At 48.8% G+C, this 24,926-nt stretch overlaps 1 protein-coding gene across 1 annotated transcript in view; it reads left to right on the forward strand.

The window, feature by feature from the left end:
- The window catches only part of INPP5D (inositol polyphosphate-5-phosphatase D), a 114,144-nt gene that overhangs the window by 59,021 nt on the left and 30,197 nt on the right, over positions 1–24,926 (forward strand). The window contains exons 6-13 of the mRNA XM_010948173.3: positions 3,163–3,250; positions 6,455–6,535; positions 6,704–6,775; positions 7,734–7,857; positions 18,542–18,648; positions 20,585–20,687; positions 23,039–23,235; positions 23,647–23,764. Of these exons, the coding sequence (XP_010946475.3) occupies positions 3,163–3,250; positions 6,455–6,535; positions 6,704–6,775; positions 7,734–7,857; positions 18,542–18,648; positions 20,585–20,687; positions 23,039–23,235; positions 23,647–23,764 (890 nt within the window). The remainder of the gene's footprint in view (positions 1–3,162; positions 3,251–6,454; positions 6,536–6,703; positions 6,776–7,733; positions 7,858–18,541; positions 18,649–20,584; positions 20,688–23,038; positions 23,236–23,646; positions 23,765–24,926) is intronic.

Consider the following 24,926-nt stretch of genomic DNA (forward strand, 5'->3'; position numbering starts at 1 on the left):
ACTAAGAGATGAAGGAATCATTTGCATAGATGTCTTAACAGACCTGATAAAATTTAAAAGCCATTTCTAATTTTTAAAAATTATTCAACGTCTTTAATAATGCAGTATGTGTCAAAGTAAAACCAATTATCCTTGACAGGGAAACATTGAAATCATTCCATTAAATCTTTTAACAAATGAAAAAGAGATGCTCATTATCACCTGATTATTTAATACTGTGTGAGAAATTTTCGCTAAAGCATAAAGAGAAAAAGAAGCAAAGAATCAGAGAAGCAAAAATTAAGAAAACAACAGAACATCAGAATGTTTCTTCTGAGTCTGGAGGTCTGGGCTGGGAGATATTGGATGTGCTAGCCAGAAAGTGAGTGAGGAAGCTGGGGAGATTAACCCTCTCTCTGAGGCCAAGGTGGGAGGCGGCTGTCCTGGGAAGGTCCTTGCCCTGCCTGAGGACTGCAGCCCTCTCTGTCTCTACTCCCTGTCTCTCCTCGAGCTGGTGACCTGACGCAGAGACAAGCTTCCCAGGGCCCCTGCTGATGGTAACTTCCCCAGGCAGATCTGTATTATAAGGACCGTTCTTAAGTCTTCCAGCTCAAGTCCCTATGCATCATCAGTCACTGTGACCCTAACCAGCACCTCCAGACACATTTGGGAACCAGGTTACTCAAAATTTTACAAAGGTTTGAACTACAGAGGGTAACAGCATTATTCTTAGAAAACCCTAAAGATTCAGTTTGTGTATGTGTACTTGTGTTTTTCGGGTAACATTTTGAAAAAGGAGAACAATGAAGCGGACCTATTTGATGTTAAAGCATGTACTGAATTAGTGTTTTAGAATTGTTTTTGGTTTTTTGGGCTGGAATTCTTTGATGAAATGACAGTGGAAACAGAATACCACTATGTGCACAGTGAACAGAGCAGCTCTGGCAGAGGCAGGATCGAAAGCAAGCACCCTGTCTGCCCAGCACATACCTCCCTCTCCCGAGTCAGTTACATCCCCCCACCTTCCTTGACTCCCAAAGGAGTCCCAAGGATGGCCAGTCAAAGCCGGTAGGCTAAAACACCGTCCTTGCAATGTTACAGAAACAACAGGCCAGCCAAGAAACAAGCACCACTCGGAGGGTTGGAGTACTCAGATTTATTACGCCAGTGGGCTCAGAGGGGCTTCTGCTCCGAAGCTCTGAGCACCTCCAAGACGTGCAGATGAGGTTTTATAGGGTTAATTACAAGTATGGGGCTATTAGCCAATAAGGCTCAAACAACAGAAAGCAAGGAATCAGTACACTGGAGCTTATCAATTCGGAACAGATCACGTTACTGACACTTGTTGAGCTTGGATTTACGAGTTAGCTTGTTAGCCCAGTAAACTGACACTAAACTTCAGATTTACGAGTTAGCCCAGCAGAACTTAGATCAGTAAACCGACACTTACCACACTTAGATTTGTGACTTAGCTTGTTAGTCCAGCTGGGCTTTTCCTTCACAGCAACAGTGAGATGCTGTCAGTCTGCGAACATGGCATTGCCTAGTACATGTGGGATGCTCCAGAATTTTCATTGAATGAATGACATGGATTCTGGAAATAAATCCTATCACATTTAGGATGGGTTCGTGCAATGAACTAGCCCAAAAGAACTGTGAAAAACAGAGCAAGTGCAGTTCAGTGAAACTAAATAGCAATATGGAAAAAGATGAACTTATTTCCGCAATATTAAAAAAAAATTCCAGACAAGATATGGAATTAAAAATATATAACAACAACAACCCCAAGAAACCTTGTATATAACATAACTTTTAAAAGAGTGAGAAACCAATTTAAGAGGAGCAAGTAATTGCTCACTAGTAAATACTGATGACAATTTTTGAACTAAGATAAGCAAAAAAATTATCAAGGAAAAGATGAAAAACACAGCAATAAAAAACTATAAAGCACTTTATAATGAAATCTAGCCCACCGCAGATGAAAATAACAGAATGGGGGTGGGGGGCTTACAACACCTAGATTAAATAAAACACAAAGCAGTAAGTAAAGAGTTTATACCCATGTATAAAAATACCAACAAAATTCCCTGCAGAAAACCAACAAAGACATGAACAATTTATAGGAAGAGAAATACAACAGGTCGAAAAATACTTAAAGACTTTAGAAATTAAAGATATGCAAGTCAGTTCAGCACTGTTGAAATGCACTGTTATGCCCACTAAAAGAGAGAAGATTAGAAAGAATTCAGACAGCTCCCAGGAGGAGCAGGCTGGAGCAGTGCCCATGGCCCCGTAATGGGTACCATCACTCAGAGGCTTGGCGATGTTGATCCAGAGTCACAGTCTCTGGTTAGCCTAAAATTGTCATTGAGAATAAGTAAAGAGGAGCTTTATGAACAAAGCTGTTCAGAGCAGCCTTCACTTAATAATCGCCAAGATCTCAAACTCACCCAATTATCTAGCAATTGATTTGGGCCCATTTCCTCAACAGAATATTTTGAAATCACCAAGACTGTTATATGTGTCAAAACATGAACAGTTTTTGATGAAATAATAAATGAAAAATAGAACTCAAAATTGCCCACCGTTCCTAAAACATTGGAAAACAGAAAAAATGAGAAGGAATAAAAAATCGGTAAAACCCCGGTATTGGAATTATCAGCGGATTAGGCAAGGACAGCTCTGTCTGGGCGTCCATCTCTGCTGCCAGGACAGGGGTTGGAACCAGAAAGCACAGGCTGTGAGCACAGGAGGCCCCTGGGGCACGAATTTAAAATGCAGATTCCAGACCAGAGCCAGTCGGGGCCCAGACTTGTATTTTTCACACTCGGTGTAGGTACGATTCTTATAAACACTAAAGGCTGGGAACCGTGGATTACTAAATTATTTCAAAGTAGTTTTGTGATTCTAGATTTAAATTTTCTGCAGGCTGCGTAGTTGAGTGTGGCTAAACAGAAGTAAATCAGGTCTACACGTCACGGCTCCAGCTTGGTCTGGGTGGGGGACAGGCAGGCCAGGGCGTCGGGCAGGAGACGGGCCAGCATTGGCTGGCCTGGATCTTTGCCTGGGCTTGTCCTCCTGGGAAGGACCCCTGTCTTTGCCTGAGTGGGCGTGACCACGCTGCGTCTCTAGCTGGAGCCTTACTGGGACCTTACTAATCCTTGACCTTCGCCCTGCCCCCAGGGAAGTCACCCGGATCTTCCCTTCCCTGGAGTCTCTGCAGAAGCTGTTTGACCAGCAGCTCTCGCCTGGCCTCCGTCCACGGCCTCAGGTAAAGATTTTGGGGTTGAAAAAATGAGTCTGATAAAACATGTCAGGGTTGAGGGGTGGTGGCGGGGGGGAGAAGAGGTAGCTAAGGTCCTGAGGGCTCAGAAAGGAGCACTGAGTTTGCAGGAAACCAGAGTATGCATTGGGGTGGGGGTGGGATCCTCAGGACCCTGCCCCCCACCCAGAGGCATATCCCCCACCCCCTCCTGATTTTGATTTGAGGATTAAAGATTTCAAATTATGCAACTGCCAGTAAAACTCCTTGTTAGTGCTGAATAAGGAAGCAAGGAAGACCTTTCCCCATCAATTCTCATCAGAAACTGAAAAAACATGAGCTGTCTAAATGCTTGATCTGCCCCTTGCCCCAGGAAGAGCAGGTGAAGGTGGCCCACCCCTCACATACACACCTGCTTACGCCTTGGCAGGGGGCCAAGGCCAGGTTATCCACTGAGCACAGGTCTGTGTAACAAAGTGTCATCGGCAAAGTTAAAAACAGCAAAGGCAGTATCTCCGGAGGAAGCACTTGAAAGAAATGTAAGGGACAAAGGATTATGTTTAAAAGTAAACCCTTCCACAAATAATTAAATAAAAACAACCAGATTTTTGTTTAATGGGGAGAGGATTTTTAAAGGCTGTTTGACTGAAGAGGGACTGGGGATGGCCAGAATACACTTGAAAACATGTACAATCTCACCTCATTAGTAACCGGCAAATGACCTGCGAAACAGGGAGCTCTCATCCTGCCTACGGCATGGGGAAATTTTGCCTGGGGAAGCCAAGGCTTGACCAGGGTGTGTGGATCAGGGGCTCACATGGGTTCACAGCTCAATGTTGGGAGTGGAATGGGTTTTCTAAAAGGCAATTTAGCCATTTGCATGAAAATGTTAAATGCCCAGCATCCTTTAAGCAAATAGATCTACCATAGGCAGCTGCCTTAGGGTCTACACATTTGCACAGAGATGTTAACAAAGATGTTTAGTGTAGCTTTGTCTCTAAAAAGGAAAAACATTGGAAATCACAGAGAGAGGGTTAAAGTATGATGCAGAATTATGTTCTAAAGTGGATACGCTGATGTAGAAAGGTCTCCAAGGCATACTGCTGGATAAAAAAAGCAAATGGCAGAACAATGGATAAACTAGGATGTGAGTCTACACATGGAAATCGGACCAGGAGTGTCTGTACCCAAAGGGCTACTCTAGTCACCATGAGGAGGCGATGGAATTGGGCAGAAGGGGGCTGGGCAGGGGAGATTTCAAGTTTGCCCAGATGGTTTGTGTTTTAATTGAGAAAATATGTTTGTGCTCTGTTTGTACAACTTAAAAATTCATCAAAAAAAAATAAAAGGTGATTTTGCTTTCCTCGAAGTGAATGATGAGTTAATTTCTGGGAAAGTAAAAGCAAATCTAGACAAAACAGGGGCCCTGCGAGACGCTAACATTTAAATAGTTTGAATAGAAGATCACACACCCAAATCTTTGAAGTAGATTAGAAGAGGAAGAAGCTTCCAGAGAGGTAGGCTGCCAGCAGCCACACCCCAAAGTGGTGCCCTGTGTGCTGAGGCCAAAGCGTTTGCATCTGGTAGCAGGACAGAGCGGTGACAGAATGGCATTCGCCAGGGATGTAGAGAAAGGGTTCTAGATGCCAACCTCTCTTCTAAGATGCTGACTTGTAAAAAAAATCTGAGAGTATCTTGTTGGCTTCAGAAATTCACAAATGGGAGGAGAAGTTCCAAAACTGCCTGAGGTAGAGGAAAGAACTCCGGCCTCTGGAGCAAAAACATCGGAATTCAACATCTCACTCACCTCCCACCCCGCCCTTAGTTTCCTCATCTGTGAAACGGGCATAGTCATATCTGCCACTGCAGGATTATGGGAAGGAGTGAGTGAAACTGCTTGGGTGAGTCGTCTGGCTGGGGCAGCCTCTCATCAGCCTTAGGCCCCTCCCCTTAGGCAGACGAGGCAAGATGGGGACCCCTGGACCCCTGCATGGAATTTGTTTGAAAACTGCTGGGAGGTACAAAATGCAACACTATTAGAATGACTGCTGGCCTGAGGTTTGGGGAGAGACCTGGGTCTGCCCTGTGTGAGAAAGGATGAGTTGTTAACCTTGGAGCCCACATCCTCTGAAGGTCAACTGAAAAGCTAAGTGAGATAACCCGGTCAGCTTTTGTAAACCCACAGGTGGCCCTCAGACCAATTTGCCCACGTTCAGACTAAGTTGTGAACTATGCCCTCAGCCTCGACACTAGTGACACTCGGGGCTGAGACCGTTCTGTGTGTTGTAGGATGTTAACGCCTCCTGGGCTCTACCCACTAGATGCCTTTAGCATCCTCTAGTTGTTACAGCCCCAAATGTCTCCAGACATTGTCAAATGTCCCCGGAGGGCAAAATCCCACCAGCTGAGAACCGCTGGGCTAGATCTACATCCAAATCTCAAGTCTGGACTAGCTTTGCGACCTTGGGCAAGTGACTCACCACTCTGACTCAATTTCCCCCTCTGCAAAAGAAGGATTAGAAGAACCAATACATTCTAGTGGGGGAAACGCACAACGAACCAATAAACAATCATGATGACCGATACGAAGCAGAGCAGGGTGATCTAATAGAGATGACTTTGGCTTATGTGGTTGGAGAAGACCTCTCAGTGGCTCTGAGACCTGAGTGACAAGGAAGTGGCCTTCCCAGATGATGTCCTTGCTTCTAGGGATTCCTCAGAAAGTACTGCTCAGGGCCATGGACAGATCGGAAGTGAGGATGAGAGGGGCTGGGGGTGAAGGTAGATCATACAGAGCCTCAGTGAGTTTGGATAATTTTCTCCCAGTGGCGGGAAGCAACTAGGTATTTCAAGCAGGAGACAGGTTGTGTTTTGGAAGTCGGGCACGAGCCGGTGCATAGACATAGAAGGTGGAAATCTTGTAATCAAGGACAGTCCTAGAGTTTTGTTTAAGCAACTGAGTGGCTGAGGTGAGAAGCACTAGGAAAGAAGCAGATTAAATGGAAGAAGAAATGAAGATTTATTTTTTGGTCATCGTAATCTTGACGTGATTGTAGATACCTCTGATTTCCTTGTGGGCAAAGGGGCCAATAGTCGTGCTTACAGGGCTTTCGGGGGGATGAACCAAGATAAAGCATGGAGAGCGCTTGGCCTGACGCCTCTCAGCAGCCGCACTCAGCCCTCCATCTTTATTTGCTCTTCCTCACGTCCCAGGGGCCTGCTGAGGCCAATCCAGTCAACGTGGTGGCCAAGCTCAGCCAGCTGACAAGTCTGCTGTCCTCTATTGAAGATAAGGTACCTGGGGGATCCTGCAGCTTCCCTTGGCTTCTCTTGGGTCCCTTGGCTTCTCTTGGGTCCCCTCTAGGCTCAGAGAATGCCCAGGTGTCCCCTTGACTCTGTCCCAACTGCTGCTGCCTTCCTGACACCCCCCAGCCTGAAGGGCCCCTGCGTTTATACCCACAGGTCAAGGCCTTGCTGCATGAGGGTCCTGAGTCCTCCCACCGGCGGTCCCTCATCCCACCAGTCACCTTCGAGGTAAGTGGCTGTGCACTCGTGCTCCACACCTGGGAGCTGGCGGGCTTTTGGCTCAGCGGGACCTACTCCCTGGGAAGATGATTAAACATTAGAGTGGGTGCCCGGATGAATGTGTGGAACTTCCTTCATGGGGAGGCTTCCAAGGCAGGAGCTTCTCCTTGGCCCAGGATGCCAAAATGCATCCTTCTCCAAATGGGGGCAGTAAGTGTCGTCAAACAGGGGGCCCCCAGAATGGCTGCAAAATAGTGCCTTGAGGGGGGATTAGGGGGAAAAGTGATTCCTATGATTTCCCAGAAAGTGACTGAGTTAGCATCTCCAGGCCAAGAAATTTGTTTTTCTCAGGGCCCCCAGAGACTCTGCAGCAGCTAGCCCAGCACTGGTTCCACGTTCCAGCGCAGGGCAGGATACCCGCCCCCAGGTCCCTGCTAGCCCGGGTGATAACGCCGTGCCAGGATGTATTTCCATCTTCTGAGCGTGCCTAGACAGTTGTCTTTTTCCTAATTATCATCAGTAAATGTTCATTTATCAGTTGTAACAAGGTCCAGGAGCTTAAATCTATCACTTAAAATCCTTTCTGGAAGTAGATGACACGTCAGATTAATGAGTGTTGTCAAATTAAGCAGGGAATGAGCCGTTTTCCAGTAGTTCATCTGTTTCCTCCACCAGACCTGTTGGTGGAACAGCCGACGTGCACACAACGGGCAAGCCGGGCTCCTTCCACATTTTAGCGATTCTCAGGCGCTGCCTATGCAGACTCCCCCTTGGACGTAGAAGCCTGGCGGCCCCCCACAGGGCACCGGGGCTGGACACACGGCCACGGGCTGCCCAGCTACACTGGCGAGGGCCTGATGGCCTGGCACTGTGAAGGCCGGGAAGGAGAAGGGACTGCTGACATCCCCTCTTCCCCTCCTCCTTGCCCTCCTCCCCCTCTCCCCGCTCCTCTTCCTCCTTTTCACAGGTGAAGTCAGAATCTCTGGGGATTGCTCAGAAACTGCAGCTCAAAGTCGATGTTGAGTCCGGGAAGCTGATAATTAAGAAGTCCAAGGATGGTTCTGAGGACAAGTTCTACAGCCACAAGAAAAGTAAGGCCTCCTGATGTCTGGGAAGTTCTCTCTGCTGATGCCCTTACTGTGGCCGGGCAGCGGCAGGCTGCCAGGGAAAAAGTCCTGCCAGGCGCTTTCCACCCCTGTGCCGGGATGCCCACCAGCCCTCACCCTGCCTGTGGGACCCCTCCCCTCTGCTAAACCCCCATCTCATGCCGCCTCCATCATGAGCCTGCTCGTATGCTCCACCTGCTTCCTCTGATCCTGGGGAAACGAGTTTACACTCAGCTGTGGGTGGTGGTTCCGCGTGTGTATGAGCTCTTCTCTGCTAAGAGCCAGGCTGATGCATGTGGTCATCACAGTGTCTGGTTCAGGTGACCGAATCAGGTGGCAATTCTAGGGCAGCGTGGACAGAGAGACAGTTTAGCATGGTGCTGAGCTCATGGACTCTGTTTAAATTCACATCCCAGCTCTGCCACTTAGCAGCTGTGTGACCTTGGACGCATCACTTCACCTCCCCGGGCCACCATTTCCTCATTCGTAAGATGAGGATGATGAGGATCAAGTGAATTAATCCACATGCAAGGCTTCTTAAGAAAACTAGCACATAGGACCCACTCTGGGCAACTGAGGCTTTGCATTTTCCTCATCAAAATAACTCATCAGTAAAATGGAAAGTGTTCACAGACCAAATGCTTCTGGAGAAGCTGCAGGGGGCCAGGCACTGGGGATCCAGAGAGCAAGGCAGTCAAGGACTCTGCCCAGATGGAATTTACATCCCCTTGCATTGAGTGGCCAATACATACGTCAGCAGGATGAGTCCAGCTCGGAAGGAAAGCACAGGTGGTGGGTGGGGGATAACTGGGCGTGGGAAGCAGCTCGGGGAGGCAGAGTCTGGAGTTGGCAGCATCGATGGGGAGGATGGCGAGTGACAGCCGGGCAGTGTGGCCAAGGTCGGAAAGAGAAGGGCTGCAGAGAGGCTCCCGGGGGAGGGACCCCTGAAGGGCAGCTGGACTTTAGGTGGCAACCGAGCAGAGTGATGGAAAATGCACAGATGTGGCCCTGCCTGGACTCGGAGCCCCGCCTGCCGCGGACGGGACAGCTCCAAACCTCTCCTTGTGTACAATGAGAGGGACCTATGTGTCGTAATGTGGTCTTTTCTGAGCCGCATTTCCTTACTTGATCTCATTTTATCGTCACAACAACACTTTGAGGGAAGTAGATTTATAGCGAAAAGCACTGTGCCTGAGAGGGTCTGCGTGTTTACTTGCCCGCAGTAACTCAGCTGGTCAGAGGCAAACCCACTGCATTCCCCGCCCCCCTGGGCAGCGTGGCAGGTAGACGCAGGCACACTGCTCAGCGCTGCTGTAATCCGGGCGGGAGGGGGAAGGTGCATGCCGGCAGGGAGCTGGAGGAGAAGCAGGGAGGCATGCAAGTTAGCAGAACCCAACTTGGATGGGGTGTCCTCTGGATGGGAGGGCAGCAGGAGGAGTTTGCTTGGCTGTCCTGGAATCAAGAACTTGCAGACAGCCTGGACCGAGTGGATGAAGGCGTGAGACGATGCTAAGAGGACGTTTGCGCGCCAGGCCGGTTAGCCCACGGCATTGGGTCCTTGCAGGGGCTGGCAGGCAAAGGGCCCAGGTGAGGGTGGCCAGGCAGGAGGAACGCAGGAGGCAGGGGTGATGCCAGAGCCCCCGTGTAGGGGCCACACAGGGCTCGTGGTCGCCAGCAGAGCAGAGGAGACCTAAGGAAAGCCCACCAGTTTCCCCAGCAGCCCCAGTTCTGGTTGATGGATATCAATAGCTGTGATGCTGTGGTTCTTTGTGTATGTGGCCGATAGGTTCCCCGAGACCCTTGAGAAGTGCTGTGGACCTCCCCGCCTCAAATAAATTCCCCCTTCAACAGTTTGTGTTCCGTTTCAGGTTTATAGACCCCTGAAGACAAAGTCCCTCCGGTCTGTAAACACTATTTTTCACTCTCCAAGATCTGAAAATCTGCTTAGTAGCACATAACTAGGGATGCTAGAGTTAGCAAATGGAAATGCAGGATGCCCGGTGAAACTTGAATTTCTGATAAACAATGAATAATTTTTTAGTATAAGTGTGTCCCATGCAATACTTGGAACAAACACATAGTAAAAAAATTATTCCTTTTTCTGAAAAGGAATCACAGGTATCCTGGGTTTTATCTGGAAATCGCAAGCAAGATCAGCATCTTTTGTTCTTAATAAAGTAGTATGGGGAGAGAAAAGAACAAAAAAGGTTAAAATAGAAAACACCAAAGTGGTTTTGCAGAGAGTAAAGGTAATTTTTAAATATTTGTTCATGAAACTTGCGTTGTAGTTACACATACACAGAAATTGTGTGCATGGGGTCACCACATGAAACCTTTTTCCTGCTGTCTGGAAGCAGAGGACTCTGGTCTGGTTCTGTTAGAAGCCTGACTTGTGGGATGGAATGTTCTGGAGGCGGATGCTAGTCTGAGACCACGGCTAATGGCTGGAATTGAAAAGATAAGAAAATCCTACTGTACTAGCCTCCTGGGCAGGTGCCCATGGGGAGCGTGGCCTGTGCTTCCACGCCGCCCACTGCCGTTTCGCCCATGGGCTAGGGTGGCCTTCGGGGACTGTCCTGGCTCAGCACCACCAGCTCTGAAGCACGCACCAGCAGAGGTGGCAAAGGGAAGAGGTTGTGGCATGTCCCACAGGCCTCTAGGGTACACCACACGAGCCATAGCTTTGCCCCATCAGGAACCCTGGTTTGAGCTGTCCATCCAAATGGCAGACATTTGGCCTGACAGCCAAGCCCTGCAAATAATGCCATTGCCCTTAGAGGTCCCTAGCTCTGGACCTCCAGAGGCTCAGGAAGGAGATCATATGTTCAGCATCAATTTGATGCCAGACACTGTGCTGGAAATAGTGGGACAGAGGGTAAGAGCAAACATGGGCTCTGGGCTAGACTGCCCAGGTTCAAATCCAGAGCCTTGCCGCTTGCTAGCTGTAGCACCCTGGCCTAGTTACTTAACCTCTCTGTGCCTCCGTTCTCTCATCTGTGAAATGGGAATAATAATAATAGATGTCTTGCAGACTTATCATGAGTAGGTGAGCTAGAGCATGTGAGAGTATCTTCCTTGTGCCCAGGAGCAGCAATGACCCCCTGGCAAAGTGTCCGGCAGAGGCCAAGGAAAAAAAGGGTCTGTCCCACATGGGCTTGCCCTGCCCTGCAACCTCCTGCTCTCAAGGCCCACCTGGGCAGTGGCACCAAGGTCCAAGGGATGCTCTTGGGGCAGGAGGTGGGATGGAAGTCGGGACCATCCCAGTGCAGGAGGTGGGGTACAGCGAGGAGAAGAGTGTAGATAGCACGAGGAGGTGTTAGCCCAGTGTTGAGTCCCAGCTCAGCCACTTGTGACCTTGGTCTAGTGCCTTCTCTCTGTCCTCAGTTTACATTTCTGTCAAATGGGTAGAGTAGCATTCTGTAGGGCTACTGTAAGTCTTAAATGGGAAAACGTCAAAGTATATAATGCCTAGAGTCTAGTAGGTGCTCAGTAAAATCGGCTGCTTCCACCGCCATCATCATCATTATGATGATCTCTCCAAGGCAGCTCTTTGAGGAAGGCAGAATTGAGCAGTGAGGAGGAAGGGTCAGGAGACGAAGTCCCTAGACACTGGAGTGTGACAAGCTGTCATATTCACAGAGTTGAGATCACAGTGTCAGGCAGGGCCACTCTGTCTACTGCCAAGTTGGGTAGGAGAGAGGGAGAGAGAGGATGTGAGCAGGGGAGGGCTGTTGAAAGTGATCAGCTTAGACCCATACTTTCCTCTTAACTATCACAGAAAATGACTTACAACTGAAACGGGTGGACCCAACTTTGACTAGAGGAAACGGAAACCCAAGATGAGTAAAGAGATTGTCAAAGAGTGCCTGATTGCTCTAAAAAACTTGAGCTTTCTGGACTGAAAGAAATGCCTGTCAGATTCTGAGAAGCACTGTGAACTCTTGTCAGTTTAATTCAATGGACGTTTTTCTTTTGAGCATTTTCTGTGGGCCAGGCCTGAGTTAGAGCCCTCCCTCAAAGGACCTGCAGTTCAGGAGGGAAGGCTGACATGTGGGCATGCATTAGAATGTGGCAGGTGGAAAGTTATCCCTGGAGGAGGATTGATTAGCTCTGCTGTGGGGTGGTGCAGGGAAGCTTCACACCACAGAGGTGGCTCTGTCTGGGCTTTGAAGGATGAATAGGAGTTTAAGCACGTAGTAGGTAAGGGCACTTGGACTGAGAGAGTAGCATGTACAAGGAGTGGAACAGGTTGTTAGGGAAATCACATATCACCTGTTGCGGCCTTGGAGGGAGGAGCAGCGGGGCAGGGAGTCCCAGATGTGGGCAGGGCCTTGAAAGCCAGAGGTTTTCTCCTGGGGGTTAAAGAGCACAGACAGGTTTACCACCTACAGGGGTGAATAGACAGCTTTGTGGGATTATAGACAGTGGGAGTTGCCGTCAGATCCTGTTTGGGTGAAAGATCCAAGCTAGAGATGAGTAGCCTGGAAAAAAAGCCCAGTTGGAGTCTAGAATGAACTATTATAGCATGGGTTTGTGAGCCCTTAAAAGAGGAGCATGGATGCCCAGAGCCAGCCAGCCAGACTATCTGGGACCTCGCTTACCTGGCTCCTCTCCCACCTGGCTCCTTCCCCCCTCGAGGCCAGTGGGGCCTGGTCCATCCTCTGTTGTGGCACCTGTTACATCAGAGCACAATTATGTGCTCACAGGTCCCCTCCTCCAAAGTGGATGGGGTCTTTACCTCGCACAGGACCTGGTACTTAGCAGGTGCACATGCAGGGATGCCAGTAAACCAAGCACTTGTGATGTTGCTTATAAATCCCTGACCATCCCCCTCCACCTCCACCATTAATGTGGGCTCCACAGAGGCCAGGGGATGGGTCTTTGTTCACTGCTAAATTTCCAGGGTCTAAAACAGTGCTTGGCACAGAGCAAGTGATCATTAAATACCTCCTGAGTGAGAGAATGAGTGAGAGAACGAATGCATTTGAGACCAGTGGCACAACACAGTTCACGTGGCTACATGTTTAGGGGGCTTCTCTATAGCTGGCACTGAGAGGCAGTGTGCTTCCCCGGGGAGGGGCTCTGGGTAAACTGCCTTCACGTACTAGATTCATGTCCTTCGTCCACGGCTTAATAATGGTGTGTGTGACCTTGAGCAAGTTACTGAACTACTACTTGAAGCCTCCACGTCCACATCCATAAAACAGGGATTCCTACAGGGTTATAGGAGGGGCCGGTGGGACGAGGCACGTCCTTAGCTGTCCTGGCATACAGTCAGTTTGCAATCATCATTATTGTAAAGTGCTGCCCACTTGGAGGAAATCTTTGGCTGCAGGTGTTGGAGCTTCTTTGCCCCGTTTCTGGTCACCATGCTCATTAGTAGCTTTGGCATCAAAGTCTCCAATACACCAGAAAACCCAGTTGCTGTTAGAGGAAATCATAATGTATTCACTCACTGAGCAGCTGTTCAGGATGGGGATGTGGAGGTGAACTGGCCAAGTGGGGTCTCAGCCCTCTGGGAGGTTACATCCAAGCCAGGGTCAGGGAGAAACGTAAGCCAGCGCACAAACACGTAAGTCAGGAAAGCGTCGGGGAGTGGTGAACTCTAGGCTGGGAATTTAAATAGGATGTGACAACAAAGGAGGACATTGAGCTGACGCCTGAGTGTCAAGAAGGTGCTGGCCATGTGAAACCCAGGGAAAGAGAGGCTTTTGGGCAGAGCTTCCGGGGTCGGGAGAGCAAGCTTGGCATGTGAGGAGGCGGGGAGGCTAGAGCAGAGACGGCGCAGAGATTGGGCACCGGTCTTGGGGGTTTGATGAGCTGGGGTACGTTCTAAGTACAACGAGGCACTGTTAGGAGGTTTTAACCAGGGGAATGGTGTGATTCCCCCTTTAAAATGGACTCTGGCTGCTGTGCTGAGAATAAATTATGGCAGGGGGCAGGCAGAGACAGGGAGACCAATTAGGGGACCGTGACAGTAGCCAGACAAGAGGTAGTGGTGGCTTGAGTTGGGGAAAGAGGGACAGATGGCAAATGGTCTGGAGGTAGAACTGCTCATACATGCTGATGGATGAGCTGTAGACAGGGAAGGGGGAGTGGAGCCAAGAAGACTCTACTTTTATTTAACTAGGTGTAGGGGCAAGTGGGCCACTTACTGACCCAGGTAATACCAATAATAGTATTAAAAATACTAATCCTGCGCGTGCAAGATGCCCCATCCTGGGGGCAGCCACATAGCCCTGCAAACGGATGGGAAGGAAAACCAGAAATTCAGAAGGAAGGAGGCCTAGCCTAGGAGCAGCAGATTTGGAAAAGTTGGGGCATGCCAGGTGGCACTGATAGGAGTCATGCTGGGGGACATGGACTGCTGCTGACAAGGCTAATGGGACTTCTGAGAGCACGGGACCTCTATGGGTTCCCTGGAGGGAGACTTCTAGCTTAAGATGGTGTTTGGCTAATTATCAGAGAAATGCAAATCAAAACTACAATGAGGTATCACCTCATACCAGTCAGAATGGCCATCGTTCAAAAGTTCACAAATGATAAATGCTGGAGAGGCTGTGGAGAAAAGGGAACCCTCCTACACCGCTGGTGGGAATGCAGGTTAGTGCAGCCATTATGGAAAACAGTGTGGAGATTCCTCAAAACTTAAAAATAGACTTACTGTATGATCCAGCAATCCCCCTTCTGGGCGTATATCTAGAGGGAACTCTAATGTGAAAAGATACATGCACCCCAATGTTCATAGCAGCACTGTATACAGTAGCCAAGACATGGAAACAACCTAAATGTCCATCAACAGATGACTGGATAAAGAAGTTGTGGTATATTTATACAATGGAATATGACTCTGCCACAAAAAAGAAAAAAAAGAATACCATTTGCAGCAACATGGATCGACCTAGAGATTGTCATTCTAAGTGAAGTAAGCCAGAAAGAGAAAGAAAAATACTGTATGATATCACTCATATGTGAAATCTAAGAAAGAAGAAAGGACACTGTAAACTCATCTATGAAACAGAAACAGACTCTCAGACTTAGTAAACAATCTTATGGTTACCAGGGAAACAGAGTAAGAAGGGATAAATTTGGGAGTTTGAGATTTACAAATGTTAGTCATTAAATATAAAAATAGATTTTTTAAAAGTTTCTTTTGTATAGCACAGGGAACTATGTTCAGTATCTTATAATAACTTTTAATGGAAAAAAATATGAAAATGAATATATGTGTGTATATGCATGACTGGGACATTGTGCTGTACACTGGAGACTGACACATTGTAATTCGCTGTACTTCAGCTAAAAAAAAAAAAAAGATGGTGTTTGGACACACACACTATTGTCAGTTCCCTTCCTAAAGGCAGAGCTCACAGGGACAAAGAGAACAGGAGAGAGAATGACGGCAGCAAAGTTCTGAATGCTGGGAAGCAGATGGATGACTGTAACCAACTTGAGGAACCAAAAAAGCTAAGTTTTGAGTATGTCATCGGAAAAGCTGAGACACCTGACTCACACCGCGGAACCACAGAGGGCACAGGAGCCGGCAGCATCAGGGGCCCTGGGGCGGGAGTGAAGCTGGGGTTTTAAACAGCAGGATTGGATGAAAATCTTCTTGAGAGAGTTAGACCCAGCAGATCCGTGTCCATTCCACACAGCCAGTTGCTTCCTTGAACATGTTAGGCAGAAGACCTGAGGCTTATTCTCTCTCTAAGGTAAAGAACTGGGAAACACTTGGTGAGGGCAGAGGAACATACTGAAACAGAGGACTTAGAGTCACTTCTGAATGCTGAGACCCCAGCTTTCATCCCTGCCCAGCCAGCCAGGCCCACACCGTGTAGGCAGGAGGTTAGGTTGGAAGATTTTTCTCTGGACCACGTGATGAGCCTTGGAACAAAAATCTAAAGACACTGCTATTAAGAGGTTCCCCAGGAATCAGCGCAAGAGACCATCCAGTGGAGAAGCCTTGCTGGACAGTCCCCCACTGTCACCGTTGGGACCCACAGCCAAGGGTCACCTTGGGCATTGGAGGGAAACCAAGAATTGGAGACAGTGAGGCTTAAGGCAAAAATAGGCAAAAAGACAAAAAAACTTGGAGGAAACAAATTATGATGGTTAAAAGAAACTGGACCATGAAACAAGGACAGAATGCTATTAAAGGAACATTCAGAGAACAAAATAAAAATGAAGAAAAAGGAGGAAAGTGGCAGAAGGAGGAGGAAGGCAAGAAAAAAGAAAAACCTATTATAGCAGAAATTTTTTAAAATAAAAACTCAAAGGAAGGGTGCAAAGATAAAGTTGAGGAAAGCTCCCAGAAGGTAGAACAAAAGGATGAAGTGAAGGGAAATAGGAAAGAAGAGATTTTTTTCAAATGAGAAGACCAATCCGGGGGGGAGGGTATAGCTCAGTGGTAGAACGCATACTTAGCTCACTCCCCAGTACCTCCATTAAAAATAAATAAATAAACCTAATTACCCCCCAAAACAAACAAACAGTAATAAAGTAAAAAAGACATTTTTTTTTAAGACTTTATAAAAAAAAGAAGACCCGTCCAGGAGGTCCAATACCAGCATAGTAAGTGTCGGTAAGAGAAAACAGGGAAACAGAAAACTCATTAAAGAAACAATTCAAGAAAAATTCTCAAAAAAATTCAAAAAACAATTCAAGAACAACACCGGTTCCCAGGTTGAAAATAGCCCACCAAGTGTCCAGCACACGCAGCACTGGAAAGTCTCAACACTGGATTCCAAGAAAAGATCCTAAGAACTTCAAAGCCAAAGATGGATCACAGGCTGTGCCAGGGTTCCCCAAGACCGCCTCCAGGTTCAGTGATTCTCCAGGAAAACCCTCAGGACTCGGCGCAGAGTCGTACAGCTGTGATGTATTGCAGTGAAGGGAACAGCACAGCCAGCCCAGGGAAGAGGCGGCCGGGGTGAAGTCCTGGGGAGACCAGGCGCGAGCTTCCAGGAGTCCTCTCCCTGTGGAGTCACACCGGCTGGGCTTCATTCCTCCCTGCTGGGTTGTGACGACACCTGTGAAATGTATCTACCAGGGGTGCTTGTCAGGGACAACTCTAGGGATTTTCCTGGGGGCTGGTCATGAAGGCACTTTCTGCCTGGCATACTCCCAAATTCCAGACTCCTGGGAGGAAAGCAAGTATTCAGCATGAACCACACTGTACAAACAGTGCAGGCACAGTGAGCTGCTCTTAGCTCAGGGGATGCTGGGAACCCTCCCCAAATCCAGGTTCCCAGATGCCAACCCAGGGCCACCTTGCAAGCAGCCTTTCCAAGGATAGTAGCCAGGCCTGCCGTGGGAACTGTTCTGCGTGCAGGCAGATCAGAATGACATTGTGTTTCTCAGCAGCCGTGCTGCAAACTAAAAATGATGGAGCAAGGTCTCCAGGGTCCTGAGGAAGATTATTCCTAACTTAGAGTTGTGTCAGTGAAGTGCGAGGTAGAATTTTCAGACATGCAAAGCCTCCAAAAATGTATCACCCATTCCCTCTTTCTTGGAAGGCTACTAGGGATGTTGTTCTACCAAAATGAAGGCATAAATCAAGGAAGAGGAAGCATGGAGTCCAAGAAACAGGATCCAATATGAGACAGACAGAGGCGAATGGCTTCCCAGGTGATGGAGAGGGAGGGACCTAGAGTAATGGGTCTGCATCAGGCCTGGAAGTCACCAGTCTGGAGAAGAGAAGCCCAGTGGCCCGGGGAGAGGCTCCCCCAGGGTGCTAAACCTGATGGAAGCGCTTGATCACATTGAAAAGGAAGTTACAAACTGAGAGGGTTAGGACCAGAGAAAAAACATGACAACTATTCACTCCAGGAAAAATAAAGTCGTGCAGGAAAAAGAAAGCAACCAGGGCTTGTCTGTCAAGAGCATTTCCAGAGTCGTAATAAACCCTGAATGCCTACCTAGCCAAAATGATGATATAATTATTGGAAGGATGATGGCAGGACTGAAATGATACCTTGGCGGGGGGAGAGGGGAGCAGTGAGGTGGGTACAGGTTGTACATGTGAAAGAGAGCTAAACCTTCATCTTCCATAGTGGGAATTCATTGCATAATGGGAAATACCTAAAACTGCAGCACCAGGAAGTTAGCAAGAGGAGTGTGCTATTTAGAGACCTGAGATAGAATTCCAAAAGGATCCATTAAGAGACTTGAAAGTGGTTGCCTCTAGGGAGCAGGACCTTGGAGGGAGGTGGGGCTGACGAGTACTATTGTTTGTAAAAATCTTGTAGAACAATTCGAGTCTTTCAATCGTTGTTAGAAGTAAAAATGTTTAAATTTTCATTTAGATATAAATTAAAAACAAAAGAAGGAAGAGAGAAAAGGAAAGGAAAGAAAGAAGGTAGGAAGGAGGAGAAGGAGGAGGAGAGAGAGAAGGAAGGAGGGAGACAGGGAGGCAGATGGAAGGACAGACAGTCATGCTCTCCCGCTCTGGCCAGGCCACCTCTTCCCGTTCCAGGTCCCACCCACGCCAGCATGAGCTCTTCCTCAGAAGAGCGGCCAGGAGCAAGGATCTGGGAGACCGGGCGCAAATTTGGTGCTCAGCCTGGAGACGGGGAAGTCAGCATTGTTGATGGTCAGGTGCCAGCTTATAGTGCAGACTCTGGACGTATTGACAGATAAATGAGAAAACTGAATTTCTGTTCCTCTTAAGTCCTGCAGCTCATCAAGTCTCAGAAGTTTCTGAACAAGCTGGTGATTTTGGTGGAAACAGAGAAGGAGAAGACCCTGCGAAAGGAATATGTTTTTGCTGACTCCAAAGTAAGTGATGACAAACCCCTGAGACGGGCCAAGGGGGAGTGAGGGACGCATGTTTTCTGAGGCTTGCTGTGTGCCTGGAAGTTGGTACCAGCAGCTCACTCAGTTCTCACCCCTGGTTTCCACCTGGGAGAGCCATGCCCGGGAAGGTGAGGGGACGCATTCCAGGCCAGCTGGGATTTGAGCAGTCATGGCTTCGTCTCCTTCCTCTGCCACCACACCTGCGCCTGAGAGCTGCCTCCTTTATCATCCACGTGTTCCCCAGCCCTGAGCCCCACTGGGAGGCTTTTAGCTTCCCTAAGATGCACTCAGAAGCCCTCACGGGCACCCCAGATTTAAACCTGAGTCCCAACCAGCATGCCCTCCATTTCTACACTTTGCCCCACTCTGCAGATCTGAGATTTCCTACCAGGTCTGGTTGCTGGAGTAAGAAGTGATGTGGGCTGATGGAAAAACTCAGGATCTGGGCATTATGGTGGCTTCTGTAGAGACAGGTGTCTCTGGGACCTGATCCCTCACCTCATACACGCTGACCAAGGGCTGAAACCCACCATCGCTGCCCTGCGGTTTATCCTGCAGCACATGGCCGGGGTGAGGCAGGCTGCAAAGAGCACCCACACGTCGGGTGTTGGCTGACTGCATCAGCATTGAGGCCAAGGGACGAGGGATCCCAGTGCAGGCTCACAGGGACAGTCCCCACCAAGTGCTGGGACCTGGCTCTTTCTACCTGCCCTGTGTGGCAGGGGTGGGCTGATGGGAGGCCAGTGGGAGGTCCGAGGGCTCCCAGAACTGGCTGAGAGGGTGGGAAGGGCTGCGAGGAGCAACAGAAAAGGAACTAGGAGAAACAAGAAAGTGGAGGTCAGACAGGTTGGGTGGGCAGAGACAAAGAACCCCTGACTGGACATCATTCTGGGGACATGAGCATGGATCCAACACCCACTTCTGCCTGTCGCTGCAGGCTTGCAAGGATCGAGACACAAGCAGTAATCAGGCACTGAATTTTAAGCCATCCTTAACTAAAGGCAGTTTTCCGTGAAGGTGGCCATCATGACATCTTCGTGGTTTCTTCAAGGGGCTTAGATTTGCAATTAAATTAGCTTGAATCATATGAAATTGCCATCTTTGTAGGTCAGAGACAGTCAAACATTGGTAATTTCATACGGTACAACCTAAAATTTGGGGGCATGCCTGTTTGGTCAGCCCGCCCTATGTGACCATAAGCTATGAGAGGGCCGTGTCTGCCTTGTGCCCCTCTGTGTACCCAGGGCAACTATTAAGAAGACTATGACAGCCTTCATGTATTCTTTTCTTTTTAATTAGTTTCTTTAATTTAAATGTTCTCTCACTACACAAGTAATCTATTCTCATTGGTGGAAAAGTAACAAATACTAATAAGCAAAGAGTTTAAAACAGAAACACCCATATACCACTAGTGAACTTGGACTCCGTCTTCAGGATTGTTTTTGTTTGTTTCTTTTAATACAAAAGCAAGGGTGCTAATCATACTGTTTTGTCAACTGGCTTTTCATCCCAAATAGTATATTTTGACCACCTATCCTTGCTGATGAAATTTTTAAAACCTATGGTATTCCAGTGGCATATGGATGATGCATAATACAGTTATTAATTCACCTCCTAAGCTTGGACACGAAGGTTTCTAATATTTTCTGTGTTAAAACACGTGCTGCAGTCCCTACCGTGTGGTTGGGTCTTTGTATGGTCCATGATTGTTCCCTTAGAGTCTGTCCTCATAGAGGAAGGGCCAGGTCAGAGGGAAGCCACCTCTTAAGACCCTGGATACATATTTCCAGATGGCTCTCCTGGAAGTCCGCACTGATCTGTGCTCCACTCAGTTTTCTTGAAGCTGACCAGTCCTTTGAAAGTGTCCTGTGCAGGGAGGCAGAGGCCTTTCTGAGTCTTGTCTGCCCTTGATTCCTAGAAGAGAGAAGGCTTCTGCCAGCTTCTCCAGCAGATGAAGAACAAGCACTCGGAGCAGCCGGAGCCCGACATGATTACCATCTTCATCGGCACCTGGAACATGGGTGGGTCCACGAGCCTCCCCGTCTCCCCGCCTTGCCACCTCCCCGCGGGTTCTGCTTTGCTGCCTTGGGCATCGTCACCTGTCTCCCCACCCTACCCCTAGTCCTGAGACGTGGGTACCCATCCTGAGACAAGGGGTAAGCAAGGCAAGCTCCAGGAGGTTCATACCCAAGTGCAGCTGACATGGGTTTCTTTTCTCGTCTAAACTAGAAGGTTTTAGGTAGAGTCTGACTATACAGAGGCTCTGGGCACCTGCTGACCTTGGGCAGCTCGCCGAGGGGTCTCAGGCCCAGAAGGAGGAACTCCCTCCCTGAGCAAGGGTGCCAGATTTATTGAGAGAGACAGAGATGATGCCCAGTTAAACTTGAATTTCACAGAATCAACAAATAATTTTTCAGTATAGGTATTTAGCTAGAAATAAATAAATATATACAAACGGAATATATATTATGCTAAATATATATACTGTATATTTATATACTAATATATATCATATGCTAAATATATAAATATAATGGGCTGATATAAATGTACTAAATAATTATTTAGTGTAACAATTCAGCTAGAATTAAGTGCAAATAGACACCAAATAGATATTATACTAAATATATGTAGTATATACTTAGATGCTAATATATAATTTTATACTGAATATGTTTTATACTAAATTATTTGGTCTAAGTATTTAGCTAGAAATTTGTAAAAATTGAGGAGACACAAGATTTCCAGTTAATTTGAATTTTAGATCAACAGATATTGCATGGGACATGCTTATTCTAAAAATTACCCTTTGTTTATCTGAAATTTGAATTTAACCAGGCATCGGTCTCTCCGACTTTTATCTGGATCAGAGTCAGGACCACCCGCCTCCCAACACAGCAGGTGTCACCCCTTGGTGGAGGCGACAGTATGATCCAGAAATGAAAACACAACTTGGGACTCCTGGCCTGTCACTGAGTGCAGGACGGGCTGGGCTTCTGGGAGGGAAGTCAGGGGACCTCCCGACCCTGATTCCCGCAGCCCAGCTCTCCCTAGGCCTTCATGCCCAGATGTTCCAGGAGCCACAGCAGCACTGAAATAGAACTGTGGCCCAGTTTCTGTGTCTTCTTCTCTCCTCCCCAGTGTTTCTTACTGGCCACCCGATTTCATCGGCTCTCACTCTTAGGGGTTCATGCACGTGGCCACCGGGTCCCTTTCTGTTTTTTCCTCTGTGAGCCTGGAACTCTTAAATTGGGCGGGCATGGTTCAAGCAGTCCAGGTGCACAACCACAGGGGGTGTCCCTTACACAGAGACAGCATGGAAGATGCTGTCTGGGGCCCTGTCACACCAGGGCGGTGTGGGAGGGTCTCCCCAAGAGGAGGCCACCAGCCCCCAGGGCTTGTGCTCTCACCGTGAGCTGTAGTGGGAGCAGAGCTTGGCCAAGGTCAAGTCGCTCTAGGTCTTGGCTTCTTGGCACTTGTGAGCCAAGAGGTTATTGCTTTGGGAAAGCTTATTGTTTTCAAGGGCATTTTGAGGAGAAATAAATCTTTCATCATCATTTCTTTGTTGAGCTGTTTCAGCTCTTTTTTTTTTTTTTAATTAATTTTTAATGGAGGTACTGGGGCTTGAACCCAGGACATGCACTCTACCACTGAGCTATACCCTCCCCCCTTTTCTTGTCCAACTATTTTATTTTTTATTTTTCAATTTTTAGGTGTATTTTTTTTGGTGAGAGGAGGAAGTAATTAAGTTTATTTATTTAATGGAAGTCCTGGGAATTGATCCCAGGACCTCGTGCATGCCAAGCACACACTCTACCACTGAGCTATACCCACCCCCTCAGCTCATTTTTTGAAATGGCAGTGGAGTAGGGCTCTCCACGCTCTTCTGTTTCTCTGGCTAACCCCTGCACATCTCTCAGTTTTTGGCTGAGCGCTCTCTTGTTGTGGAAGTCATTATTGTCTCCTAACCATGGTCAGAAGCCTCCCTCCTAACCCTGTCAGCCTACCGGGTTGTCTCACCACCAACGGAACATAGGTTTCTTGAGGCCTATGTCTGTTACTATGGTTGCCCCACAGACCAGGACCATGTTTGACATCTTGTCAACTAGCTCAAGTTGCCGTACGGAATCTTTGGGTGTTTCTAGTCTCAGAAACTTAGCGCTATCTTTACAAAAAACTTAACTGAGTTCTGACCCTCCTGACACCCTGGGAGATGATAGTGCCTAGTTCTCTAAGGTATTTTGTTGGGTGGCCTGAATGGTTTTCAGTGACTAGATGACCCCCCTCCCCACCCCCCATGCTTTACCCACCTGTGTTTTGAATTCTCCTGATGTACCTTTGACTCACTTGGTGTTGGGTTTTGCTGTTGAAGGTAACGCCCCCCCTCCCAAGAAGATCACGTCCTGGTTTCTCTCCAAGGGGCAGGGAAAGACACGGGATGACTCTGCTGACTACATTCCCCATGACATCTACGTGATCGGCACCCAGGAGGACCCCCTGGGAGAGAAGGAGTGGCTGGAGATACTCAGACACTCCCTGCAAGAAATCACCAGCATGACTTTCAAAACAGTGAGCAGTGGCTGCAGCCCTGGGTGGGACTCCGGAGCAGTGGGCTTGGCAGAGCCAGTCAGGAGCATCTCAGAGGCAAGGGCGGGGTCAGCCTGTTGGCCCTCAACTGCCAAAGATACCTGGATGTGCTCAGTGGCCCTCACCTTCCACAGCCAGAGAGTGGCACCTGTATTCAGAAATGAACAGGGTCCATGGGTGTTGCTGATCACCGGGGTCCTCCCTCTTCCCTGCCTGAGCTCTTAGATCACCTTCATCGACATCTTATCTGTGAGGCATCCTTAGGAGCCCCCCGAAGCGTAGGGATTACAGACAGGGCGCCCCATAGCTGGGGTGAGGGCTGGGTGTGACTCCTTGCTCTGGGGTCAAGCACTAAGTCCTGGCCAAGGGTCACAGCACTGTCCTCCTCACCAGATCGCCATCCACACCCTCTGGAACATTCGCATCGTGGTGCTGGCCAAGCCGGAGCACGAGAACCGGATCAGCCACATCTGCACTGACAACGTGAAGACAGGCATCGCCAACACACTGGGTGAGCGGTGAGCGGGAAGCAGGGCGGGGCGGGGGCGGGTCAGGGTGCTTCAGAGAATTGAAAGAAGAGCGGAGACTGCGGGAGGGTGAGTGCCAGTGTGTGTGAGTCTGTCAGTCTGCGTTTAAGTGTGTGAGTCCATCAGTCTGTGAGTGTGCGAGTCTGTGGGTCTGTCTGTGTGAGTCTGACTGTGAGGGCGTGGGGGCAGGTGCAGCCACACGGGCAGTGGGTGGAGCTGAGGGCGAGGCCAGCGGTTTCTGATGGTTGGCGTCAGGGACAGGACAGAGCCCCAGAGGTAACAGGAAATAGAAGAATTGCTGCAGTTGAACGTAAAAAGCTCTCTCAGCCCTTCTGCCAAGAAACCGCAAACTGCCCGCGTCCACACCCACTCGCCTCCTTCCTTCCTGTCCCAGCAGCTGCCCTGCTCTAAGCCCACGCCCTCCGCTGCCCAGGAACCTCCTTCTAGTCCTTATCCATCTCTGCCCGGGCTGTCCTCCTCCGTCCCAACAGCTACCAGCCTGCAATACTCTTGGACCTCCCATCACAAGACAAACCCCACCCCATTCCCTCACGAGGCTGGGCCCGGGGCTCGTTGCCACCGCTGACAGGAGCCTGCTCCTTTGGACAGGCAGGCAGGACAGACAGGCAGCGGGATGGTTTCTGGGGGTGAGCATGCTGGCAGAGTGTACGGTGTGTGGGCAGAGCAGCTCCAGCTGCTACTTGAGATGGAAGGTCAAAGGGACTCTCTCAGAAAAGGTGTTGGTACTCAAGTCCAAGGAGTGAGGAAGGGTGTGCGTGGGAGGAGCATGCCACATAAAGAGAACAGCAAAGCAAAGGCCCTGCAGCCCCTGGGCTCGGCTTTAGTGGGTGATGGAGAGGCCAGATTGTGGCACGAGACCTTTACAGTCTGAGCTTTATGGCCATGGGAAGGCATCTTGGAGGTGGAGGAGTTCCCATGCACCAGCCCCTCCCTCACCTCCCCCTCTCTCCCCTGAGGCTGGCCTCTCTCCCCTGACCTCCCCCAAATGTCCCCCAGCCATGATTAGCACAGAGTAGGAGCTCAGTGAATGCTAGCTGACTGACGGAAGAGCTAAGACCTTTTTGAGAGCGTACCCTATGCAAGGCTGTGTGCTAAATGCTTGACGGTGTTCATTTAACTCAGATG

Source organism: Camelus bactrianus, chromosome 5 (genome assembly GCF_048773025.1).
Source record: "Camelus bactrianus isolate YW-2024 breed Bactrian camel chromosome 5, ASM4877302v1, whole genome shotgun sequence".
Lineage (NCBI taxonomy): Eukaryota > Metazoa > Chordata > Mammalia > Artiodactyla > Camelidae > Camelus > Camelus bactrianus.